This window comes from Etheostoma cragini, chromosome 5 (genome assembly GCF_013103735.1).
Source record: "Etheostoma cragini isolate CJK2018 chromosome 5, CSU_Ecrag_1.0, whole genome shotgun sequence".
NCBI classification, from domain to species: domain Eukaryota; kingdom Metazoa; phylum Chordata; class Actinopteri; order Perciformes; family Percidae; genus Etheostoma; species Etheostoma cragini.
Window position 1 is genome coordinate 12764498 of NC_048411.1, and position 24056 is coordinate 12788553.

Sequence of the window (24056 nt, forward strand, 5' to 3'; positions counted from 1 at the left end):
GCCATCACAACTGGTAATCTAACCTAACATCGTGAGAGGTGAAATCGGTATAATACATCCATGGATGGAGTCTGTCCCTGATCACAGCTAGTGCCGCTTGCAGGTGTAACGGCTACTGTTAGCCGCTGATAGGCGCTCCTTCAGCGGCGATAACGTCCTTCTTCACTTGTTTGTCAACAAATTGTGCTCGTCCTCTCTCGTGCTCACTCGTTGATTTCCGTTCATCATCGTTAACCCCAACATGGCGATCGTGTCTTTACGAATCTCCGCGTCCTCGCTGTTATTGAGCAGACGTTTATTCAGCCCTGAGCTGAATGCTCTCTGTTCATATCACAAAAAGGTAAACAATTACTTGTGTTTTAAACTCGTTACTATAACCAACCAGTTTTTTGACAGTTAGCTACGTTACTTTACTTGTCCTTATAGCGTTAGGTGCATGGTGTTGTCTGACAGTGGGTAGCTAATCGTAGCTAAGTTTAACGTTACCAGCTATGTCGCATCTTTCTAACACATAACAACCAAGCAGTGTTATATCGCTTTCTCTTTGTTAATTGTCACTTTTCTCCAGGTGGTGGACCACTATGAAAACCCAAGAAATGTGGGAACTCTAGACAAAAACTCAAAGAACGTTGGAACTGGTTTGGTGGGGGCACCAGCCTGTGGTGATGTAATGAAGCTTCAGGTAAGTTGGAGGTCAAATTCAGCTTTCATGACTCTCCGCTTATTACACAACTAGGTGCTTGATCATATATTGTCTCCAGATCCAGGTGGATGAAAATGGCAAGATTACTGAAGCAAAGTTTAAGACATTTGGCTGCGGATCAGCCATTGCCTCCAGTTCTCTAGCAACAGAGTGGGTGAAGGGGAAGTCGGTGAGTTTGTACAAATGAAAAAGAAAAGAGAACTATGGCTTTTCAAGTCCTGCTTTTTTGGTGAAGTCTGTTTTCATCCGGTAGGTTGATGAAGCTCTGAAGATCAGGAACACAGACATTGCCAAAGAACTCTGCCTTCCTCCAGTCAAGCTTCATTGCTCCAGTAAGTAAGCAAGTCAGTGTTATCATCACACACCCTGAAAGCTTAATAAACACAAAGATGGATGACACGTTAAAGGGAAATAGTGTCTCAGTAAGATGTTGGTATATGAGCCACAATAACACCTTCAATGCAGGTTTGCTTATAATTTGGTGACTCACTCTGACTGTATATTTCTTGGTAAAATTAAAGCGTCATTTCATGCTTAAAGCTTTTCTGAAAACCTCACTCCTTTTCCTTTCAGTGCTTGCAGAAGATGCCATAAAAGCAGCGCTGTCAGACTACAGATTCAAACAACAGGACAAGAAGGAGGAGCGTGTACACGCCACCAATTAATATCTTGTTATGAACTATGCGTTATGTCTCAGTACCAGCCCTGTAAGGTCTTACTGCAGTGCTGTTTGGAAGGTTGTTTACTAATAAAACCTCCTCTTCTGGGAGTTTAATACTGTTTAACAATCTCTTTAAATGGAAGGTGCTATTATTGTTGATCAGAAGTTGGTTATTAAATGCTGATTTTGGAGTTGGAAGTTCACATTAAATGTAGTGAATGAAGTCTGATTCTTAAATCTAACTATGGAAACTCAACATTGTTCTTACGTTGCAGTGTGTTCCTACACAGAACACAAATGAGATCATAAATCAGATACTAAGTTGAGATGTTTTTCTTTTTATATACTGTTTATATTGTAGTATTTGGCTTGATTGTATAAAATCCCTGGTCCCACATGGTGGATTCAGTATGAACATACATTTAGGTCAACAGCTAAAGTACACATACAAAATCATACAGAGTATTGTATAAGACCTATTGTGAGCCAAAATATATTAAAAAAAAAAAACATTTTCATTGTGTCCGCCGATGTCATTCACCAGATCCTATATCAAGCGGAGCCACTCTCTGTTGGTGCAGAAGTACCTTTTTCAGTACAAGCAGCACTGCCAGCATTAGGAGAACTACTAATACACATAACACAGCAAGCAGAGAGATGACCACTGTAGAGTCTTGTGTAAACAGCCGTGGGTCGGGAGTGGGCCAGGGTGCATCTCTGTTTGTGGAGATTAAAGATCGTGTCCCTTCAGCAGAGGTTGCATTAAGGTAAGGGGGGCGGTCAGTGATGTTGTCTCTACATTTCTGTTCCTTATCAGGGATAGAAGTAGTGGTTTTTAAATGGGGTGGGCTTACCGATTGTGTTTTATTTAGGGACAAACACTCCTCATAGGTAAGGGTCTCTAAAGAGTAGTGATCAGTTATCACACAAGCCTTGTGAGCATTGTTGAAAAGAAGTCCAGCAGTGGTTTTCTGTGATACTTGCTTTGACAAGTTTCCCAAATAACTTTTGTTTTTAAATGAACTTGGTCCCATGGGTCTCAATGTCAGTGTCTCTAGCTTTCTCTCCAGCACGAAGTTGAGGTCCAGCTGCTGTGTCCCCTCATTTGGCTTCAGGACACGAGGACAGATATCCAAAACCGAGAGGTTCAGAAGCAGGCGGTGAGCAAAATGGACTGGCTGGCTGCACACCAGGTCTGTGGCCATCCTCAGCCTACCACTCAGCAGCCAGCGGTAAAGATACAAGATGTCACACTCACACACCCACAGGTTGTTGGTGAGGTCCACCAATCTGAGACGTGCCAGGCTGTCGAAGGCCCTCTCTGGGATTGAACGCAGGCAGTTGCTGTTGATCTTGAGGACCTGCAGGTTGACCAGGACAGACAGCGAGGGCAGGTCCAGGACAGAGATGCAGTTTGCTGAGAGGTCTAAATGCGTCAGTGAAAGAGGAAGAAGCACAGGGAGGCTTGTAAGCTTGTTCCCCTTCAGGGTCAGGAACCGCAGCTTGTTAAGACCCTGAAGTGCCCCGGGTTGAATGGCTCGAATGCGGTTGTCCTCCAGGTCCAGGCGAGTGAGGTTCTCCAGTTGTCGCAGGGCGCCTGAGGTGATATAAGTGATGCGGTTTTCTTGCAGCAGCAGGTTCTCCAGGCTGGGGGGCAGGCCGCGAGGGAAGCGAGTCAGCAGATTATGACTGAGGCTCAGCTCCTGCAGGTCAGAGAAGGGCCGGAGCAGGTGGTCAACGTTACAGAGCTGGTTTCTGGCCACAGATAGAGCTGAGGTACTGAGAGGGACAGAGCGAGGAAGTGACCTGAGACCCAGGGACTCACACAAAACCAGGAAACCTGGGCAAGGACAGCAGCAGCCAGGAGGACAGGGAGATGGTATGAGGCAGGCTAGAGGACAGATGCAGAGAACCAGGACACCACATCTGCACCAAAGCATGACTCACTGCCAGGAATAATGGATGAGAGACGACCACATTTAGACACAGTTCTTACTTATTTAAACTTAAAAAAAGGGGTATCACTTTATAAGAAATCAATCTTTATAAAGGGTTTATATGTTGTAAATAATGGCTTAAATAATTAACGAATCCTTTAGTAATGCTTTAGAGATCCGACAGTAGTTGGGAGGTTGGGAAAATCTCCAGCATGAAACTTGCATTTTGTTTTTACCTCTTCAACTGATCAGGTAGACTGCTCTGAAAGGTAGACTGTTTAACGTCTGACCATGTTGAAAGAGAACTGTAGGGGATCTGGACCCAAATTCAGTCATTAAAGCCCCCATATTATGGTCAGTTTCCGGTTCATAATTGTATTTTGAGGTTGTACCACAATAGTTTTACATGGCTACATTTAAAAAAACAAAACCACCATATTTTGCTGTACCACCTATTGCTGTAGATCCTGTTTTCTCCCTGTGTGTTTGGGTTTCTTTTTAAGCTACAGAGTGGGACATCTCACTTCTATACTATCCTTGTTGGAAGTCGCACATGCGCAATAGCAAGGTAAGATCACATCAGCTAGATAACTCTTTCTCCAACTTTGGTCATTACAAGGCAGTATTTAGCTGGGAGACTTCTTCTAAACGAGGGTCACATGTGGAATACCTGCAGAACAGGGAAGTGGAAGTAGTTCTTTTGGAGATTATGGTGAACTAGTGAATGTTGTAGCAGTGTTTTGCCATTGAGAACGAGTTAGCGCGCTAGCGCTGGCATGCCACGGTTAGGCACGTTGTCTCGGCTAGTGACGTAGAAATCCGTGCAGATTGCGAACAGCTCACTTGGAGACTGAAGGCAGGACGTTCAGAAACCTTTCTCTCACTCAAAACGGCGTGGATAGTTTTTCCAAGTTTGTATGCATGTAAAAGCACCCGAGACACAAAATAACACCTCAAAACCCAGAAAAAAGTGATTTTTTTCATAATATGGGCACTTTAACAACTTATTCACATTTACTGCAGACCATGTATAAAGCCATTTTTAGCAACTTAAACCCCATATAAAGGGTGTCTTACTCAAACATAAGATTAAAAAAGGCCCAAGCACTTACTGTTTTTCTCTTCCTGTATCATCTGCTCCTCTGAGGAAATGGGCAGGCCTGTCACTACATGGTCCTTACATGATCCGCCGTCCACCGCTGCTGTTGAGAATTCCTGGCAGATGCTCATCAAAGTTTAACGACAGCCTTAAGGTGCTGTATTACCATTCTGGATCCTCTTCACTATTCCAATTGATGGAGAGGTCCTAATTTTTGTCAGTGGTGGACAGTGACCAAGGTCATTATACACATAGCATGAATATACAGTGTATTCTCTAATAGAGAGAAAGAAAAAACACAGGTTTGTCCCAAATGTGTCCCTATCTGAAGTTACCAAGGTTCTTAAAACTCAAAACAGACAGGAAAGAGCGCTGCTGGGTGGTTCTGCAGCTGTGTGTCTAATCATCACCTGGTGGGAAGAGTGAACGTGAAATGGAGTATTTTATCAAATTATTTAGCACCTCATTGACAAAAGAGCATGGAATCTGACCCCAAGTGCAAGGCTCCTTCAGGACTCACGTTTCAGCCTCCACAGGGTTACGCTTGCCTTTGAGCTGCGTGTTATCTTTGATGTTTGATCCTTGAAGAGTCAACACACTTACCATTTGGATCAAACTTTTTATTTTGAAATCGTTTGTTCTTCAGACATTTTTAGCAATATTCAATCACATTTGTATACATTTGTATTCATTTTAACATTAGATTTTAGATGGGTGTACCCATATCAAGATGGAAAAGAAAAGAACGCATTAACATACGTAACTGATAAATCAATAGTTGATACATGATGGTAGTATTTTATTGCTCTTTTAAATTATGAAACCCAAAAAGTGATGACCTCCCTGAACAAATCAATGTCTTAAGATTTGTATAGACAATACATGTGCTCTTGTTATGGAGCAAAGGGCTCTGTATGTATCTGGTTCACTGCTGTTGAAATATTTAAACAATCTTGTACAGTAGCCAGCGAAGGACAAAGGGCGCTCTCCTCATCTTCAGGCTCTAATACCTTCCGCAGGCCTGTGTTTGGGTGTGATGCTGCCAGCTGCCATAGAAATGTAGAGGAGTTGATGTTACGTGTGTGTGTGTGTGTGTGGACTTAGACTTGGACTTGGACTGTTAAATTAGAAGACGGCTCATGCCTCCAAGAGCAGATATTACAAATCTGTCATTTGGGTAATTATCTTAAAAATAGTTACCCATGATTCTTGAGTGTATGCAGCTTAAAATTACAGATTCCCGAGTTGAAAATAATCGTGCACATAGTAAGTATCATCTTTCTTTAGACCATTCTAACCTTAGGTTTCTTCAGGGCTGCGTTTGTCTTGTCACCATGAAACGGTTTTCAATAATGACAGAAGCATCACTACCAACAATTTTATTCAACATAAGCAAAACAAAACTGCCATTTTTTAAACAATAAAACTCACAGAAGAAGGATCTGAGGACAATAATCTGAGGTTAAAGAGTATTTAAACATGACAGAAGTCATAGGTTAAGATGCTCAGTCATTAACTTGAGTCATGGGACAGTAAATTGAAGAGTTTCTACACATGATCTTCAGTGTAATCTGTATTTTTTAATAAAATAAAATAAGTTGAATATAACAAATATACCCTTCTCAGTACTTTTTTAGCCACCAAGTTAAACCTGTCACACCCGCAAAACAGGCCAGCTATCCCTGTATTCAAGTCATTGACTCATTACAAATTATTACATTAAAAACAAAACCATAATTTATCTTATACATAAGTATTAATTTTAAAAACCCCAACTGATTCACAAGTTTTTCATGCACCAATGAAACACTGCTCTTAATGATGAAGGCAGATCCGAATGATCAACCCCATGTAGACAGATGATAGATAATATAAATATACAGTATGTATATATATATATATATATATATATATGTGTGTGTGTGTACAGTATGTATGTTTTTACTTCCCAGAAATAACACAGTTGTAAACTGTGGTTTCGGTGTAAAACTTTGAGAATTAGGCTCTTAAAGTGTAATACAATATGCTATGACATAAAACAACATTATACAAACACAATTAAGTAAATAAGAATGTAAATATAAAGAGATTGTTTCGTTACTTATCCAACAAATCAAGTTGACTGGCTTCTCACTTTGCTTTATTTACAGCAGCAAAGCTGAATCTCTAGATAACAGACTTGTTCAGCCAAAGCTCTTCGCTGCTGAACAGATGCCACGGCGTACAGCAGGAAATACTGAGGACGATCCTCTGTCTAGGCAGGCATATGGAATCATACATCTCTATGTTAAAAACACATTAATACTATTTTTGTCATTTCTATTTGCAAAGGATGGGGATTTACAGGCTGCCCATTTTTTATTCATGAAATAATGATAATAATAAAAAAGATGTCTCCTCTAAGAAAAATAATATCCATGAGTAATTGTTTATTTCACTGTTTCAAGTGATGCTACTTCCATGGCACAGTGATATGATATAAGGTGGTTGGGACTCTATGGTAATCCTTCATTAAAAAACAAAAACAAAAAAACTGATTGACCACTACAAGACTAAGGATAATGAATGTAGCAACACAATACAGTATTGTTGTATTGTAGTCATATATGACTACAATACTTACTATGTAAAAGTGAAAATGATAGAATATGTATATATTCTATCATTTTCATTTTTACATCAGGTGTTACTTCATATTTCCATGAACATTTAGATTTATCTATTTTTCCGTATAAGGGCATGAGCCTCACAATTACATTATCTCTTTGGCAGTTGTTTTAGATTTGAATCCCATAATGTGTGCAGTATAACCGACTTTTCTGATTTTGTTTTTGCATTGTTGCAACGTTTTCCCTCTTAAGCCCATACCAGGCTTGAACATGGCCTAGTGGTGGGCCTTTTTCAGGTGGCAGGTGCACACTGGATGAGCGGAGCTTGTGCTGGGACTCGGCTGCACCTCCTCCCTGTGCTTGGTCTGCTCTTTGTGCTTGGGCTCCTCTCTCCGCTTTTCCACCTCCTCTGCCTCCCTGACCTTTCTGACGTCCTGGCGAGGCGACGACCTGACGTCTCTACCAGCCTCTCCCACCAGAGCCTTGGAGGGCACGCGGAGGTGTTTGGGGGAGGCCATGCTCTGAGTCTGGACCCTCTTCACGTGGTCGACGGCGTACGGTCTCTCCTGGATCTCGCTGGAACTTTTGCTTCCGCCTGTTTTATCAGCCGAAGACTTCTTGTTTGGAGGAGGAGGGGGTTTGTAGGCCTCCAGTTTGCTCTTATGACTCATGGCAGAGGCACAGCAGATGATGAAGACCATGACGATGAGAAGAGAGGTCACGACGATGATGATGAGCAGATTATCCTGCAGGAAGTCCACTACTCGGGTAAAGACGAAGTCCTTCAGGCGTATCATAGTGGTGGTGATGGTGTTGGTGATGGTGTTGGTAAGGGTGGGAGCTCCAGTAGTAGGGGAGATGTGAACAGGTGCTCGAGTGGAGAAAGAGGTTGGAAAAATGAGCTCTAGCTCCGCTTCATCACCACTGCCGTCCATGGATGTGTTGTAGAACAGAGGAGTGGCGTGAGAAAGCGAGAGCAGGGTCACACAGGTGATGAGAAAAACCAAACGGGACATCATCTTCTCTGTCCTGCAACAACAAAAAGAGATATCTTGAATTTAGAATCAAAAGGAAAGGAGTAGTTCCAAATCCAATCCTTTAGGGATCCACTAACACAGTGGCTTGAGACCCCTTAAAGGCTAGAGCCTGGAAGTGATTAGCTTAGCTTAGCAAAATACTGGAAATGGTGAAACAGCTAGCATGGCTCTGTCCAAATGTTACATAATCCATCATCACCACAAAGCTCACTAATGAACATTTTCTCCAGTTTGTTTTATAGTTTTAAAGGGAGTTGTGTGCTGTAACTATATATTGACTTTCTGGAGTCTGCTAGTTGCCTGGCAACCTCAAGCTGACACAGCTCCAGCTGTAGAGGTGCTGGTCGGTGTAGTTTTTAGTTTTAACTTTGGACAGAGCCAGTCTAGCTATTTCCCTGTTCCCACTCTTTATGCTAAGCTAAGCTACTCGCCACCTGGCTCCAGCTATCTATTTAATGTACAAACATGAGAGTAGTATCAATCTTCTAACTCTTAAACAATTTCTTTGAAGTGAAACATTTCCACTGAGTTCACAACTGTAAAGATTAAAGAAAAGTCGTAAAACATCATTTGTGTTGCAAATCTGTTTATTCTGACTTCCTATATTTTGAATCATCTCGTGACCCCGTTGATTTTTCTTGGGACCCGTTGATGGGTCTCAACTCTCAGATTGGGAACCCCTATACTAACTACTGTCAAGCAGTTTCTAATGCGACAGACACATGCCGAGAAAAACTATGTTTTAAGGGCTGTTTCATCTGAAATGTAACTCCAGTATTCAGGTTTTCTAGGCTTTCTGCCATTCCCCATCTTGCACCAGATCTATTTTAGCAAGCAGCAGAGTAACCATTACTTATTTGGGGTGGAGACAGCGAGTTTCTTGCTGAAGGCCTTATAATTTGTAAAGTAGAGGGAGGCCACCCATCCACCACACCAAAGCCGGGAGGAAGCTATATTCCAGGGGGAGCACAGAGGCGTGGGAGACCTGTGGCTGTGGCCTCTATATTTACACTGGGCAGCAGCTGCTGTACACCAGCCCACAGCAGCACAGACCTGGTGAAGATATTTCTGCTTCCAGGAAAACCTGCAGTCACTGACAGGACAACTGACTGACTGAATAAACGTCCTGGCCCAATATTACTTCTCCTCCATTATTCTCTATCGGGCCTTCTTCTCAAGGTGAAGTTAGCTTTAACAAAGGAAACCAGTGGTAGAGGGCTCAGTCTGTTGCCATTTACAATATATAATTACACAGTGCTAAGCTGTAAATACAAGTTTCTAATCAGCAGCATGCTGTAGTGATCTTACTGCTTCACAGTGTGAAACCCCCCTCCCTGTGTGGTCAAACAGACATGTACGTATGTACTCTGCTGGACCACATAGGCTAGGTTTACATCCTTGGATGTACAGCTATAGGACAGCCCTGCCCCCTAAATCCTCATAATTACAGCCATAAATACACTTCCTGTATTTCACTTGAGGGTCCACATCACCTTCAACTGAAGGCCATCAGACACCACATATGCAAGTAATCCATTCTATGACATTTGAGTGCTTAATGTCTCAAACTTTGGATTTTACTTACATTTACAAAAAGCTGTTCACACCCAAGGCACTAGGTTTTATGGCAGCATCTTTACAACACATAGACATGTCCTAAATGTCTTGGCCATTATTTATTACACCTTTACCTCAAATTCAGTCTGACATGTATAGTGGCTTGAATAAGTTTACACACCCATGCTAAAGTTGAGTAAAACGTGGAATAAAAAAACAACTTTTTCGAATTGATCTTAATGCCTTAATTTAAAAAAATTAGGAAAATCCAACCTTTTAAGGACACCAATTTTCTTTGGGAATGAATAATGTATTTTAAATAAACAAATGTTCTTCCTTTAAATACAGGGGGCATAAGGTACAAACACCACAATGTTAAATTCCCACAGAAGCAGGCACATTTGTATCATAAAATGTCAGTTATTTCATGGTTGAGGATACTATGTATCATGATAAAATTCCCTTGGCTTTTGGAATTAAATTAACCCGACATCATCAAATACCCTTCACCATACCTGGAGATAGGCATGGGGAACTTTCTATAAGATCATCTCTCAATAAAAATCAAACCAGCCATTAAGCTAAACTGAAATAAAACCATGCCAATCTCGAGGTATGGTGAAGGGTGTGTGGTGATTTGGGGTTATTTTAATTCCAAAGGCCAAGGGAACTTTATCAGGATGCATAGTATCCTGATCCATGAAATAACTGGCCTGTGAAATAAAACTCTGGCTGCTTCTATGGGAATTTAACATAGGGGTGTGTATACTTATGCCCCCTGGATTTTAAGGAAGAATCTTTTATTTATTTACAATACATCATTCATTCACAAAGAAAAGTGGTGTCCTTAAAAGGTTGGATTTTCCCCAAAATTTTCTTAAGGCATTAAGATCAATTTCCAAAAGACATTTTTTATTCCTGTTTTAAATCAACTTTAGCATGGTGTGTAAAGGACACAGCTTTGCAAAGATGGAGCCGTTTAGACCATCTCAAAACACATTCTTACATGTAACACACAACAACACACGTCTACACTCGGCCACCTCTATGGGTTGGCATTAAGACAAAAAAAATACTGAAGATTAACAATGATTACATCATTGACAATTTAAATAAAAACATTGGTGTTAGCTGGACTGAAAGAAGATTACAGATCTTGAATACTTGAATAAAAGTAAAGTAACAATACAACAATGTAAAAAAATATTCCATTACAAGTGAAACCCTGCATCTTAACTAATTAAAATAAAATATTATAAGAAAAATGTACTTAAAGTATCAAAAGCAGAAGTACTTGTAATGCAGCGAAATCGTTGGCTGTTATCAGTTGTCACATGATTTTATTTTTAAATGTGGGGTTCACGATAATTTTAACTACTTTATATGTTGTTGGGTAGTTTAATCTGTAACATTGCACCATACGAACTGCAAATGTAACTGTAACTATTATTGACATGTAATGGATTATAAAAGTTAATGTTCCTCCCTGAAATGTAATGGCATAAAAGTATAAAATAGACTAAAATTGAAATACTAGAGTGAAGTACAAGTATCTTAATATTCGTCTGGGAGTGCTCTCCCGTTAGTCAGTTCTGGAACAATATTGCACCCAAAATGAGCGCCTTTATTAATGTTACTGCCTTTTACTGTTGATTTCTTGATTCTCAATGACCTGTCCGACTTTCAGCTCTCTGGAACTCAGAAACGTGCTGTGTTTGCTGGACTTCCAGCTGCGAAGAGGATGACGACCTGTCTATCCACGCAGGGATTTGGAGCTCTCCACGCGCCGGGAAACACTCTGGAAACTTGGGTGGACGCAGCCGTGTTTGGTTTGTTATCTTGTCTCTGTCTGTGTATGTGTCTGTTTGTGTGTGTTTGGGTGTGTCTGTTTCTGCGTTTGTTGCTTTGGTCTCCCTCCCTCCCGTCTTCCCTTTTCATGTTCTATTTTAGTTCGTTTTTTCTTTCTTTCTTTCTCTATCTCAGTTTATTGTTTGTAATTGTATGCTGCGGTTTACTTTTCCAAAATAAATTATAAAAAATATGTTCACAAAAAAGTAACTTAAAATTCCAGTATTTGATTAAATGTAAGCCTACGTACAGCCTGGTTACATTCAACCACTACATACGTTAGTTTTATGAACTAACTTTGAAGAACATGAACCAAATGGATCAGAAGATTTGAAAGTTGACTTAATCTGGATGTATATTTTACTTTCTTGAAAACACTCACTTTAAATTCTTTACAAATATAGATATATACTTACAGAATGTGTTATCCCGGGTTAATCTTCTGAACAGCAAAACAGTGCAGAAGACAGAGACAAAGGGGAGATTGAGAGGAAAGTAAGAGTGAAAGAGAGTTCCCTCCCTGCGGAGTTATACTGACTGTTTTTTTTTTTTTACTAAGCCCTAAAAAGTCAGCTCACTGCTGATGATGTCCATCCCTCTATTTTCAGCTTCTCCTCCCTCTTTCTCGACCTCCCACACCCAGTCTTCATCCTCCTGTACTCATGGTGCATCCATTTAGGATTGAAGCTTTTCTGAAATATATGATATAGGGAACAGCCATGTAGAAGTGATTCTGTACATGTTCTGGATGGGATGCTGAATGTTAAACAGTCCCTGGATAGGGTCTTTATTTTGTAAGAAAATGTAATTCGCCACAAAACTCAGCCTGGGCTTGAATCTCACTGCAAACATGCAGTCAGTACATGAGTCCCATGTTTAAGGGAATGGGTATTTCTGTACTTGGCGGGGCGAGTCCCAAGACTCCTCTGCCTCCCACTGAGTCCTCTCTAATTTACTCCCTGTTGATTACAGCCTGTCTCTTATAGGGCACACAAGACCAGCGCAGAGAAAGCAGCCCCTTTCATCCCCAAACACATGTACAGAGTGAACACATAAACTCCATGGTCTTTTAGCAGCACTTATCTCTGGATAGGCCTACATCTCTAACTATACCGGGTGTCTATTTAAGGCTGCTGATGCCAGCTTTCTGCTGTATTTTGACATATGGTGTGAGATGTTGATATTACAACTGGTCAGCATAACATTTTGTGAAAAAGGTAGCAATTATCCAGGTTCAAGATGCAATAAAGAAATTAGAGAGAGATTCTTCATACCGTTTCTTTGTGACTTAAAACAGTTCTTGGTGGCTCAAACACAGAAGCCCTACAGCTGTAGTGCACTCCATTCACAATCTACTTACAGGCATCTATTGTATAACTGTTCTCCAGTGCAGTTTGGGCCAGTCAATACAAAAGATTAGCAATATTCAAACCAAAGAACATATTTAGTTTAAAAAAAAAAATAGATTGTAATCCAATCTTTAAAATAAGGCATGGCAAAATCGTCAAATTCTATAAAAACACCAAAACCTGGCATGACTTGATCCTAAGCTATATATAAAAAGTATTTTCTGCGTAGCCAAAACCTGATATTGCTAATTCCTGTGCCATAGAGCTGCAGTTGTCCTAAAATATAAGACACATGTAAGACCCTCATTGCTGCACTAGCTGTTTCCCAAACTTTTTTCCAGTTCTGTACCTTCAGACTTTCAGCCTCAGCACCCCTTCATACCCCCATCCCTGCACTCTTACATGATTTTCTTTTTTTGCCACACATACCAACGGTCACTTAACGCTCCTGTTTGGGAACCAATTCCTCAGCTGACATGTTTTTCCTTTGAATTAAAATGAGCACTGTGGTTTATTTTGTGTTAATCACACACACACTGTCCTGCTCCTGTAAATACTCACTACTAGCCCCAAATGTGTATTAATCTGCATCTGGAAATAATCCCTAATAAATACACTATTTCCTCCTGTTTGATGGAGGATTCCTGAAACCAACATTTCCCTCCATTTAAAGAAACAAAAATACAATAAACAATACAAAAAACAATATAGTGGCTATCCATTTAAAAAAAAAAAAAAAAAAAAAAAAAAAAAGGCTTCCCAAGGAACACATTGGACATGCTGAGGACGGAAGTTCCAGAGACACACAAACACATTGGTTTTAAACTTTTGTTGGGTTTGTTGACAAGAACAATGTAGGCTGATGGCATCCTTATCCTTTAAAGAGTTGAGACATCATTTCTTGTATCTCTATTTTCAGATTCGTTGTTCTCATACTGTGGACTGAAAAGGCTCAGATCTTTCAGTTAAAAACCCTCTAGTAAATATGACAAATCTCAAAACAGTAATGTAAAAATAGAAAAGATACAATGAGGCCATTTTAAAAATTGTTTATTATTTTTCTTATAATCAATGTTTGATACTTGAAGCAAGAATAATGAACAAAATTGCTGAGCAGACCAACGCGAGGCTTAATCCTGGTTCGTTTGTCAGATTCTTTCTTTTATTCATGACCCCCGATCTGCTTTTCTCATTATGCATTATAGCAAGGTGCAGGGAACACAGACAAAAGGGAAACATTTAAAACCCACCTCCCACACAAATACCCTCTTCAGCACAACCACGGAACAAAAAGGAAATAAAACTTTTTTAAAAATACAGAAAATATGGTCGTTTTTTTACGCAGCTTTCACTCAGTTTTCTAGACCTAAATTACAAACATACATCTGCACATTTCTCCAACCTACAGTGTCCCTTTGGATCTCTATTCACTACTCCTCAAAACTCCTCTCATGCCAACAGTGCTATAAAGAATCCTCTGAGTGGCCGTCTGATCTACAAGATAGGGCAGTATCATTTGTGTCAGACACACATTTCTGTAGCACTCTTCCAGATTTCCCGTCACTAATATTCTACGACTTACTGCTCTAATTGCATCTCGAAGCCACGATGACTCAAAGGGCAGCTGACAGCTTCTCAGTTTGACATCATTTTTGAAGATGTTTTGAATACCCGTACGAAGGTGAAAGTGTCAAAAATGTCAGGGGCACATAGCTTACTTACAAACCCTGACCACTAATGCTGCCTGGTGTATTGTGGTATGGATCGACAGGACTTCATGACGTCCTTCAGGTGGCTGACGCAGTACTTTAAGAGCAGGGTCCTTGCAACATAGTGTTTGTACCGAGTATAGCACCTTAAAGTGGTTTTAAATCTGGGCACCTGTTGACTCTTCCATTTACTACACCAATCTATTCTCACAACACCCCGCTACAAACACTTCCATGGTCACCTCTATGGCACTTCCAGGTCTTTACAGTGGTAACGAATATTAAAGGCAAACAGACTGAACTACTACCCGTCTCAGCTTCTCACTGGAAAACAAAACGAAAACACGAGAGTCTGTCAGATCAAAACATCTCAGACCGGACAGTTGAATGGTTCCTTAATTTTGTGATAACTATACTGAGCAGGGGCATCTGGGGGGAAAAAAAACATAAAAAGTGGAAGTACTTAGAGGGATATAAGCACAGCTGAAACAAAAACAGGCTAAAATTAAATTTGAAGCAATAAGCCAACTATTTAATTTATCCAAGTTAGAGGCAAGTCTTGGACATCCCCTTCCCCCCCAAAAAGAAACAAAGCAAGAACATCCATATTGACAGGTACCCAAAAGACCAAAGACATGAGGCACATATTCACACACAATCTAGGCCTTTAAGATCTATCATGAACAGTTTCTGTAGCCATCTCCAGTTTCATCACCAGAAGGTTTTAAATAGTCAAGATAATGTGATTACTTGGTGTCATCTCATGTCAATTCCTGCTTAGTTTGTAAAAAAAAAATACAGGTCTGAGATGGCATGTAATGCAAAGGAGCAGTGACATGGAAATAATCCCATTACACTTGACTGTACTTGTGAGATGAGTGAAGCCCGTGGGAACTGAACACAGATGTCGGGGAATGGGCCTCTCACACAAACAAAGCACAGCTGAGGTTGAAAATCAACAAATTTGGTCTTTTCATGGGCAGCACATAGATGTCACTATAACAACCCACCAGTGCAACCGAGTCACTACAGTAGAGCGTTCGCAGAAGGAGGAACTTTTTAGAAAGAGGTATTTCCTGAAATCAAGAACTGCCAATGAGATTTATGGAATGTGTCTGTCATTTTTCCATTTAGCACACAGTGCATGTTAATGAAGCAAGACAGAAAGGAATGCGTGTTTATGTGGACTATTGTCCACAGTAAGAAAGACGAGAAGTGTCAGGAATGAGAAGGAAAGGCAGAAAGCAAGAGTAAATTTGTGCAGATTCAACACAGATGGCGGAAAATTGTCATACATGTATGGTCTGAGTGCTTGGTGTAGACTGTGGCAGCTAAATGGGACTTCAATCTAATTTGTTTTTGCTCCTACTTACGGTTTGAGATGTCAATCTCCCTAGCCATCCAACTTATTTCAATGATTTTGATTTCATAGTGAATTATTATTGACCTCCTTACATAACTACTGCACAGAGGGTCCCTGTTTGCATTTTGACTCTTCCAGCAAAGAGAGAAAGAAATACTGTTAAGGAGGTGTAAACAAATGGTGAAATTTGGCAACATTATAATTTTGGCTTATAGTAACATGAAACACTGATACCTACTTAAAACTGAAATTGGGAAATCTGATGGCAAATGTGGACTATTGATATTGGAATTGTATTGGTCATACTGTACTTTTAAAAATGCAAAGGAAAATGCAAAAAAACGTTTCATACAAGGAGACAAAATAAAAACTGCCACACAAAAGGAATGGAGTCCTTTGTCACCAAAAACCAAAGAGTATTTTCTGCTAAATTTGTCCTTTTTCCACCTGTGTTAAACTGAGGGTCGGGGGCTGGCTAAGAAAAAGTTCATCTGGAATGTTGCTAGGGGTCATTGCTAGGCAGGCCCTCAGACAAAACACTGTCATTGTGATAGGCAGTGACTGGCCCCGCCCACCCCCCAGCCAATGGAACGTCCTGAATTGTAGCGGTTCGGGTACAGGGTCGCTATATGGCAATTTTGGACATTTGATCTTCAAGTTTGATGATTCGCTTCTCCTGACTGCTGACCAGGTCCTTGAGGGATTTGATTTCTTTCAAGATCTCCTCCAGCTTGGCTTCAGATTTCTGTTGGAGACACAAAGAGACGAGTGAGACTATTTGGCATCTTTGTACACATTTCTCTACGGGCAAAAACCGCCCTGCGGTGAAACAAACGACAACTGGGTTTGAACCAACGTCAAACCTAAGGCACATCGCATTGGTGAACAACACTTTCCGTCTTAAAGTCACTACCTAAAGCCTTGGACTGTAGATGCCATGTGGCAGGATCTGGTACTCTGAGGGTTAACATGTTTCGCCAGTGGGCTGTGATTACAGAGCAGGACTGCAGAGACACACATGGGCTGGGTCCCAGGCGAGGGGCTGTGTTGTGGGTGAGGTGCGGCAGGACGCCCAGAGAAGCAGGCGCCCAGAGCATCAACAGACCCCTCGCTTTGTGGGACAGCGAGTGGGTTGAACGACATCTACAAACCACCTTGTGAAGACTGCCAGTATCTGTCTTGCTTCGAACACATACAGTTGGTTAGCTTAACACTCTGAGCCCCAGTGAGGCAGCCACACAGACACAAAGCCAGTGGTGAGGTGCTCTAATGACCGGGATGGAGGTGGCGGTCAGGACTCAGACAGACTGATGTCTGATGATGTCTGAGTGACAAGGCTGGCTGGGAAAGATATTAATATTGACTGTTCAACATCCAGCATCCTAATCATGTGAGGGATTGTATGGCGGGGTAGAAAAAACATCTTTGTTCTTAGTGTTTTATCTACATTGTTGGGTTCTTTAAATGAATAATTAAATTATATTTTCACTTGGAGTCCCCAATACCATGCAGTCTAGAGCTGAAACAATTAGCAGAATAATCAACAAATTAATTAACTTCCTCTTAATGGATAGTGTGATCCATGTCAGAACAAAACCTGTTGTTTCATATTGTGCAGCTCTACTTGTGGAAAATTGACTAATGGAATTCTTGGCTTCATTTATCAGACACTCTGGAGATCTTAGAAAAAGCAAATACTCACAATCACTGGAGTTGGGGAGGCAGACTTGTTGGCAGGGCTTGAGTTCTCTGAGTTCTTGGTCACCTTGCTGTCCAAAATGTTCTTTTTGACCACCTTGAATTCGCGGTGCTTGCCCTGGACGTAGCCATTCTTGAGGGAGATGAGGATGGGGTCTCCATTCTTGCCATCAAACCACTCCTCGGCCTCCAGTGCAGGGTCTGGTCCAGATGTGTCTGGGTACAAATCGTCCTGGAACAGGTCCGACTGACGGGGAAGGACAAAGCGACAAGCTGTGAGGAAAACTCTGTAACGAGCACATTATAAGACAAGGCCTCACTCGGCTGCCTGCGACTCAACATGAGGTCTGATGGCGTTGTGCATTTAGGACGAGGACTCACCTTTCTTGGTACAGTCATCACGATGGGCTCACACTTCCTTTCATGCAGTTTATAGAACCTGACAATACAAATTCAGAACAATTACCCATAACTCAATTCATTATGAAACAGTTTACTGTGGACTGCCCCAATAGAGATTCATAGTTATGTCACAATCATGTTCTGCCTCCAAGTGGTTAAGATAGGAACTCCACATTATCTCTGACTGACCAAAATCAAAATTCAAACCAAATTTGGTGTTAGATATGATGATTAACCATCCAACTTAGCATACCTCGCAATTTCGCACTTATTGACATCAAGTCCCCTCTTGGGCATGTAGCCCATGCCCCTCTGGGGCTCCTTTGTGGCAAAGGTGCTGAGGAAGTGAACATACGGAGCCTCGTCTGTGATTTCAAAGTAACGGATGCTGCTGTCACCCTGTCGAGAAATAAAGAAGGGTTTTATTTCTGTTTTCAGAAATGTGAAAATTAGACTATCGAGGGCTCAAAAAGGGAACTTACCTTCCCACAGAGGTAAACAATGCTGGTGTCTGGGTCATAGAAGGGCAAGAGCACGCCGTTGCTGGTGTCCATTTCATTAACAGTCATGGGCTCCTCCATGTTATCCTGAAGGAAAAAAAATTAAAACACATGATACTTGATGAGTCAGTAGTTCTGTTGGAGAGACCAAGAATACAGAAACAGTGCAAAGACATAAGGTAATAGCCTTCAAAAAACAGGATCGAGTTGTTGTTAGCCTTTACGGTTGTCCTATTAATAGCTGTGAATATGTAGCAGATTTCTTAGTACTAAAGTTGGGAATATGGTGTTTATTTTTCATGTGTACCTTAATCATTTCCATACAGTACACTTTAATCAATCTAAAGACTGTGGTAGAAATGTGGTAGATTTACATTTCACATTAAGTGATTATATAATAGAGTAAAATGTAGAACCAATGAAGTGCAATCATCATACATGAAGCAGCTTACCGTGTTCCAGAGGGCGAGCTGTCTCTCACTCATGCGACTGAAGCCTGTGGTCAGGACGTTGCCATCAGCCAGGAAAATGGCCCTCATGGGTCGGGCGCCCTCATGTGCCTTCTCCTTCTCCTGTGAAGTGTAGTTTACAGGTCAAGACATGTGCCCTAGTCACTATTTCCTGGGTGATTTATTATTTTGCCAACTTTTACAGTTTTCCTTAGTCAAAGCTCTACTTTGAATGAAATGGTTTGTGTCGCCACTTATCTTAGATTAAGCTTAATTGTTTTCACTTGTTTGATCCTAGGGTCAGAGTCTGCTATGCTGTAATGAACCTAAATCCAGTGATAGTTCAGTGTCATACTCAATTTTAAGCGAACAAGGTTGCTGAATCCACGCCTTCATACTGAAGCAGTCCAACTACCTACAACCCCATCTTGCTGCACCAAATTCAATATTAACCTCTCATATACTACAACGGAATATAAAAAGAGAAAATTGGACAACAAAGAAATCTTTGAAAACTGCTTACAGCAACAATCGCCTCCTTGCGGGGATCGATGACACGGATGGTCTTGTCCTTGCAGGCAGTGCAGATAAGGCTGCCGTTGCGGTTCCAGGTCACGTTGAAAATGACATCAGGGTGCATGTCCTCCAGGCGGATCATAGCCTCTCCTGTGCCCACGTTCCAGATGTAGATCTGGTTGTCACAACCTGACAAGAGCAGAGTAAAGGTGAGCAGGACAGCGGCACATTCAAGTCAGACGCAATAGTCTGTCTTTGAGGCAGCTCCCACTATGATTGCATGTCCAATAGTTTTGTAGATTTAGGGACGGGGAGACATCCATTACCTGCACTAAGAAGGACGTTGCGTGCTGTCGGGTGCCATGTGATGATGCCAACGCGCTTGGAGTGGCCCTCCAGGACCACCAATGGCTCAGACATGGAAGTGACAAGGCCATTCTCAGGGATTTGCCACACCTGTGGGGGGCATGGACAGGATCAAGGTCAGGAACAGACAATAAAGCTTGCTGGAGAGACAATTATTTTTACCCTCGTATTTAACCAAATTATAAATTCTCGAAGATTCAACTGAATCCGTCAACCCCACCCTACCAACTGTATTAATGCACAGATGACTCCAATACATGGTAGTTACAACAAGGAACCTGAGGGAGGCAGCAGTGACTAAGAGTGCAGTTGCCTAAAGCAGCATATGATTTAGTGACAGATGGGATATACAATCATATTAAGCAAAATACAGTGAGGTTTGTTATTACATTAAAATAGTACAATACAGATCCTTCTAATAATAATAATAATCTTCTAAGTGGCATTTCAAAAAATTAGATTGTATAGGTAATGTCGTTTTACACGGCCGCAGAAATAGTTTTTTCCACTTTTCTTTTACAGACACTTTCCAGTTACTTGTGTCAAAGGGAATTTTTTAGAAAAACCTTAGTATTTGCAAACATGTTTTATGTTAAGGTGATAAAAAAGTTTTCCAGTTGCTGTCACTTTTATATTCTATCATTTCACATTTTCTGTCACATCAAGCCATGTATGAATGAAGCATCCTTTTCCATTGTTAAGCGCTACCTCTGCAGTTTCCATCTGTTCAACCTTACTTCTTAACATGCTAATTTTTGCTTGTTTCAGTATAAAAGAGTTCTGTATGCTTTCGTTTTAAACAGAGACACTAGTTAACATGCAGTGAGTTGAACTTCACTATGAACCTAATGCCATGAGACAGTTAAAATCCATTATTTTTTGTTAAAGAAACTCAACATTTTCACATCATGGTGCATGTCATTACCAGTCTACTGTTATACTGCCCACTTCCCCATGTACTAAACATCACCAAGAGTCAGTTTAGGCTGTGAGCTTTTCCCTCAAAGATCAGATGCTATGAAGAGAGGAACCATTGATGGTTCCTCCAGGGTTAAACAGGAAGTCAGCAATTTCAGGTGAGGAAGTGGTAGCAGCAAAAGTAAACGGGCAGCACACCACTCTCAGCCCTTCAAGGCCCATATAAGGACATATAAAGAAAAGTACAACTACAGTCTCAAAAAAGTCAGTGACCTCAGCTCAATAAACAGCTAAATCATTCCACAGCTCTGATTCCTACAACACATATTTGAGTCTAATCTAATCCAGAGGGTAAGGTCTGCACCCATCCCTGAGTTACAACACCCCAGCCTTCGCAATAAAAGCATGTTGTCTCTTGTTACTTATTAGCTCAATAAATGTCTGTTGCATTTTCCCCAATTAAGAGGTCTGAGTTCAGGTGTAAATAATGTGTCAAACCTTACCATCACTGTGCAGTCCTCAGAGCCGCTGGCGATGACATGATCATTGTGAGGGCACCAGTCAATGTCTAACACCGGCCCTGTGTGACCACACACTGTGGGGTAGGCTTTGTCAATGCGTCCCGTCTGTAAAGACAAAAGATAACCAACACAGAGTAATGAGATTAGTCTTGGTCTGGTCCTGCTCAGAGAACACCGTTTATGCTAGATGAGTGAGGATGTTTTCAAACAGATTAATTACAGTATCATCCCAAATCCCACATGCAGAATTAAGTACACTGACAACTGGTGCTTGAAAATAGTCAAAATTAAATTAGACATAGGCAGAGCACAGAATCAGAACTGAGGGGCAACATGGCAGAATTCACTGGACGTCAATCAAAAAATACACTGATTTTGTTGGTTTTGAGGCAAAACGCTTCGATGTAATACAATAATATTTTTGTGATTTGAAAGTCTCTTTAATAAAGTGATGAGGAGTGCATTCAAAGAAACCACAAACACATATGAATAGTTCAAAATGTCCACTTTGTCCACAGTTCAAATACACTCCATCACTGAGGCAAAAAAAGCTAGGGTGTTAACGGTGCTACATCAAGCAAACAGATTAGATTTAGCCCCTACTGGACCACCAACAGTAATTAAGAAAAGTTATTAGTTGTGATGCCATACAGTAGACCAATGCCAAGAGATTCTTAGATTTTCCCATCATCTTCTTACTTTAAAATAGTAACCCTGTATCAAACACTAAACTGTGTCCTTTACATAACCTGCTTATACAACTAATGGACCATGCACACTCACGCACCTCCTAAAATCAGCCTGCCGCTGGCTCTGCGTGTGAGGAGCTGATGAGCCAGGAGAGGCAGGTGCTCTCTCTACATGGCGAGGTGACTTGACAAACCCATGCTGTGGTAAATGGGTGTCTGAGACACACCTAGTCTGTGTTGACTTCATGTACCACCACAAGACTGGAGAGATGATGTCAGTTACTGTGGAAAGAGTCCTGCTGCAGCAGCCCTATTTAAAGCATTATGGCTTTCCAAATACAAAAAAAGAAAAGACTCACTCACTGCCCACAGCTTTTCTGCCATCATACCTTGACAAGAGTCACTAAAGAAAGAAAAACTAAGAATTGTATATTCAGTAATGTGTAAGAGGTACAACCAAAACGTACTTAAACTTCATGAGAACGTAACTTGAAGCAAGAACTAATTTTGATCCAAACAATAGATGCAAGCATGCATGCACAGAGTATGCTTAAGGGATTTACAATGACCGTACATAACATGTTTTTGATCAAAAAAAGCACTACATTTGACATTCATTACAATGTTTCTAGACTGGCCAGATAACCCTTTTCCACTAACTCCAATCCACTGTTTTCTGCAACTGCATGTCACGAAATTGCTTGCTTTTTGAGACTGGCCCGCAAAAAGCAAGGCTACTGGTGTGAGTAAAGTGACAGTCTCAAAATTCCAAAGAGAACCATCTCACCCCAAATATGACAATATGGCTTATGTAGCCAAATGTGATTTAAAGCTTTCAAACAAGGACACAACTGTCAGAGAGACAAAAACAGAGTGCAGTAAATGATGTCCTTTGAGCCCCTCAGTGCATTTCACTGTCTGCAGACCAGTATGGCAATGTTCAGACTATCAAAAGAGCAGGAAATAAGGCAAAAATGTATGTATCCAGTTGTGCAGGAAAAAGTAGTTGACACACCAACTGTTTAGTTGAAAACGTGACACGTGTGATAGGAGGGTGTATCTGTAAATAGTTTTTGATTTTGGTTAAAAACACAGAGGCAAGAAGAGGATGGTGATTTGGGCCTTGAACGGACAGTCCAGTCCTGGCATTCTTGCTGTTATGACATTTCCCTGCTGCTCCTAGAGCACATAAAGAAGCCTAGCAAAGGTCCTGCAGGTCTGCTGATACAGCACACATCCACAGTAATGTGGCTGCTATCACCCAGTAACATGATTCCTATCTCAGTGGTCTTTGCATATTCAGTGAGACGGAACAGATGAAGACGTTTACTGGGTCAGTACACACCCACACTGGCTGGACAAAATCACAGGGAGACTCTGCACTATATGAAAATATTAGGCGTGTAACCATGCAATCACCTGACTGACAGAGTTGGGCTGTGACTCATACTCCCAACTCCAAGTTTAGAGATCAAAGTCCAGTGTATGTGAAAATGAACTGTGTGTGTAGTATGTGAAAATCACAAGATCTTGTCTAAACCTCACCCTGACTGCTGAACACACCCTGAAATCTATTCTGACGCGGAGTGCAAAGAAAGCAGACTTTGACACTACGGTCAATATGGATCTATGAGCCACCATCCGGTATCAGATCAAATTTCAATTAATATGAGACCGTTGACCTCTAGTCTGCAGCTGAAGACTACTTTAAAACTTTCATTTAGTTGACTACAAAACATGAAATATCTGCAATATGAGAAATACATGATATACTGTATGTGCATTTAAATGTAATCGCATACAGAAGAGATGTATATTACAGCTTAATTAACAGGACTTTACCTGCACATGATTTCCTGTAGACAGCAGGAACAGGATGTAAAGCAGGAAGGACAAAAACAAGTCTGATCAAGAGCCAGCTGGATTGTTGGCTCATGTCATCTCGGGGATCAAACACTATTTTCACAAAATTCACAGATCCAAAGTATTATGGATCATGTTCAGTCTAGTTTAACGTTTCAACATGCTGTACTGCCTTGGTACTACAATGGTACAATTACACAGATGGGTGGATGTTATGCTATGCACAAACACTTAATGAAACATTGTGGTTTCATGTTCACTT

General features: G+C 41.0%; 3 protein-coding genes across 5 annotated transcripts in view; 1 reads left to right on the forward strand and 2 right to left on the reverse strand.

Moving 5' to 3' along the window:
• The first annotated feature begins 71 nt into the window (after positions 1-71).
• iscu (iron-sulfur cluster assembly enzyme) lies at positions 72-1876 on the forward strand. The gene is made up of 5 exons (XM_034871586.1): positions 72-340; positions 569-682; positions 762-872; positions 957-1035; positions 1277-1876. Exons 1-5 carry the CDS (start codon positions 242-244, stop codon positions 1366-1368), a joined length of 495 nt encoding a protein of 164 aa, XP_034727477.1. The 5' UTR covers positions 72-241; the 3' UTR covers positions 1369-1876.
• Positions 1877-7058: 5182 nt separating this feature from the next.
• tmem119a (transmembrane protein 119a) lies at positions 7059-12263 on the reverse strand. The gene is made up of 2 exons (XM_034871305.1): positions 11868-12263; positions 7059-8038 (listed from the first exon to the last, which is right to left on the reverse strand). The coding sequence occupies exon 2, from the start codon at positions 8026-8028 to the stop codon at positions 7285-7287; it is 744 nt and encodes a 247-aa protein (XP_034727196.1). The 5' UTR covers positions 8029-8038; positions 11868-12263; the 3' UTR covers positions 7059-7284.
• Positions 12264-13833: 1570 nt separating this feature from the next.
• The window catches only part of coro1ca (coronin, actin binding protein, 1Ca), a 33185-nt gene continuing 22962 nt past the window's right edge, over positions 13834-24056 (reverse strand). For all 3 annotated transcript variants that reach the window (XM_034871302.1, XM_034871303.1, XM_034871304.1), the window contains 9 exons: positions 21225-21347; positions 19764-19893; positions 19445-19626; positions 18925-19044; positions 18455-18559; positions 18226-18371; positions 17952-18009; positions 17575-17817; positions 13834-16617 (listed from right to left, as the gene is read on the reverse strand). In XM_034871302.1, coding sequence (XP_034727193.1) covers positions 16498-16617; positions 17575-17817; positions 17952-18009; positions 18226-18371; positions 18455-18559; positions 18925-19044; positions 19445-19626; positions 19764-19893; positions 21225-21347 — 1227 coding nt within the window. In that variant the 3' untranslated portion in view covers positions 13834-16497. The remainder of the gene's footprint in view (positions 16618-17574; positions 17818-17951; positions 18010-18225; positions 18372-18454; positions 18560-18924; positions 19045-19444; positions 19627-19763; positions 19894-21224; positions 21348-24056) is intronic.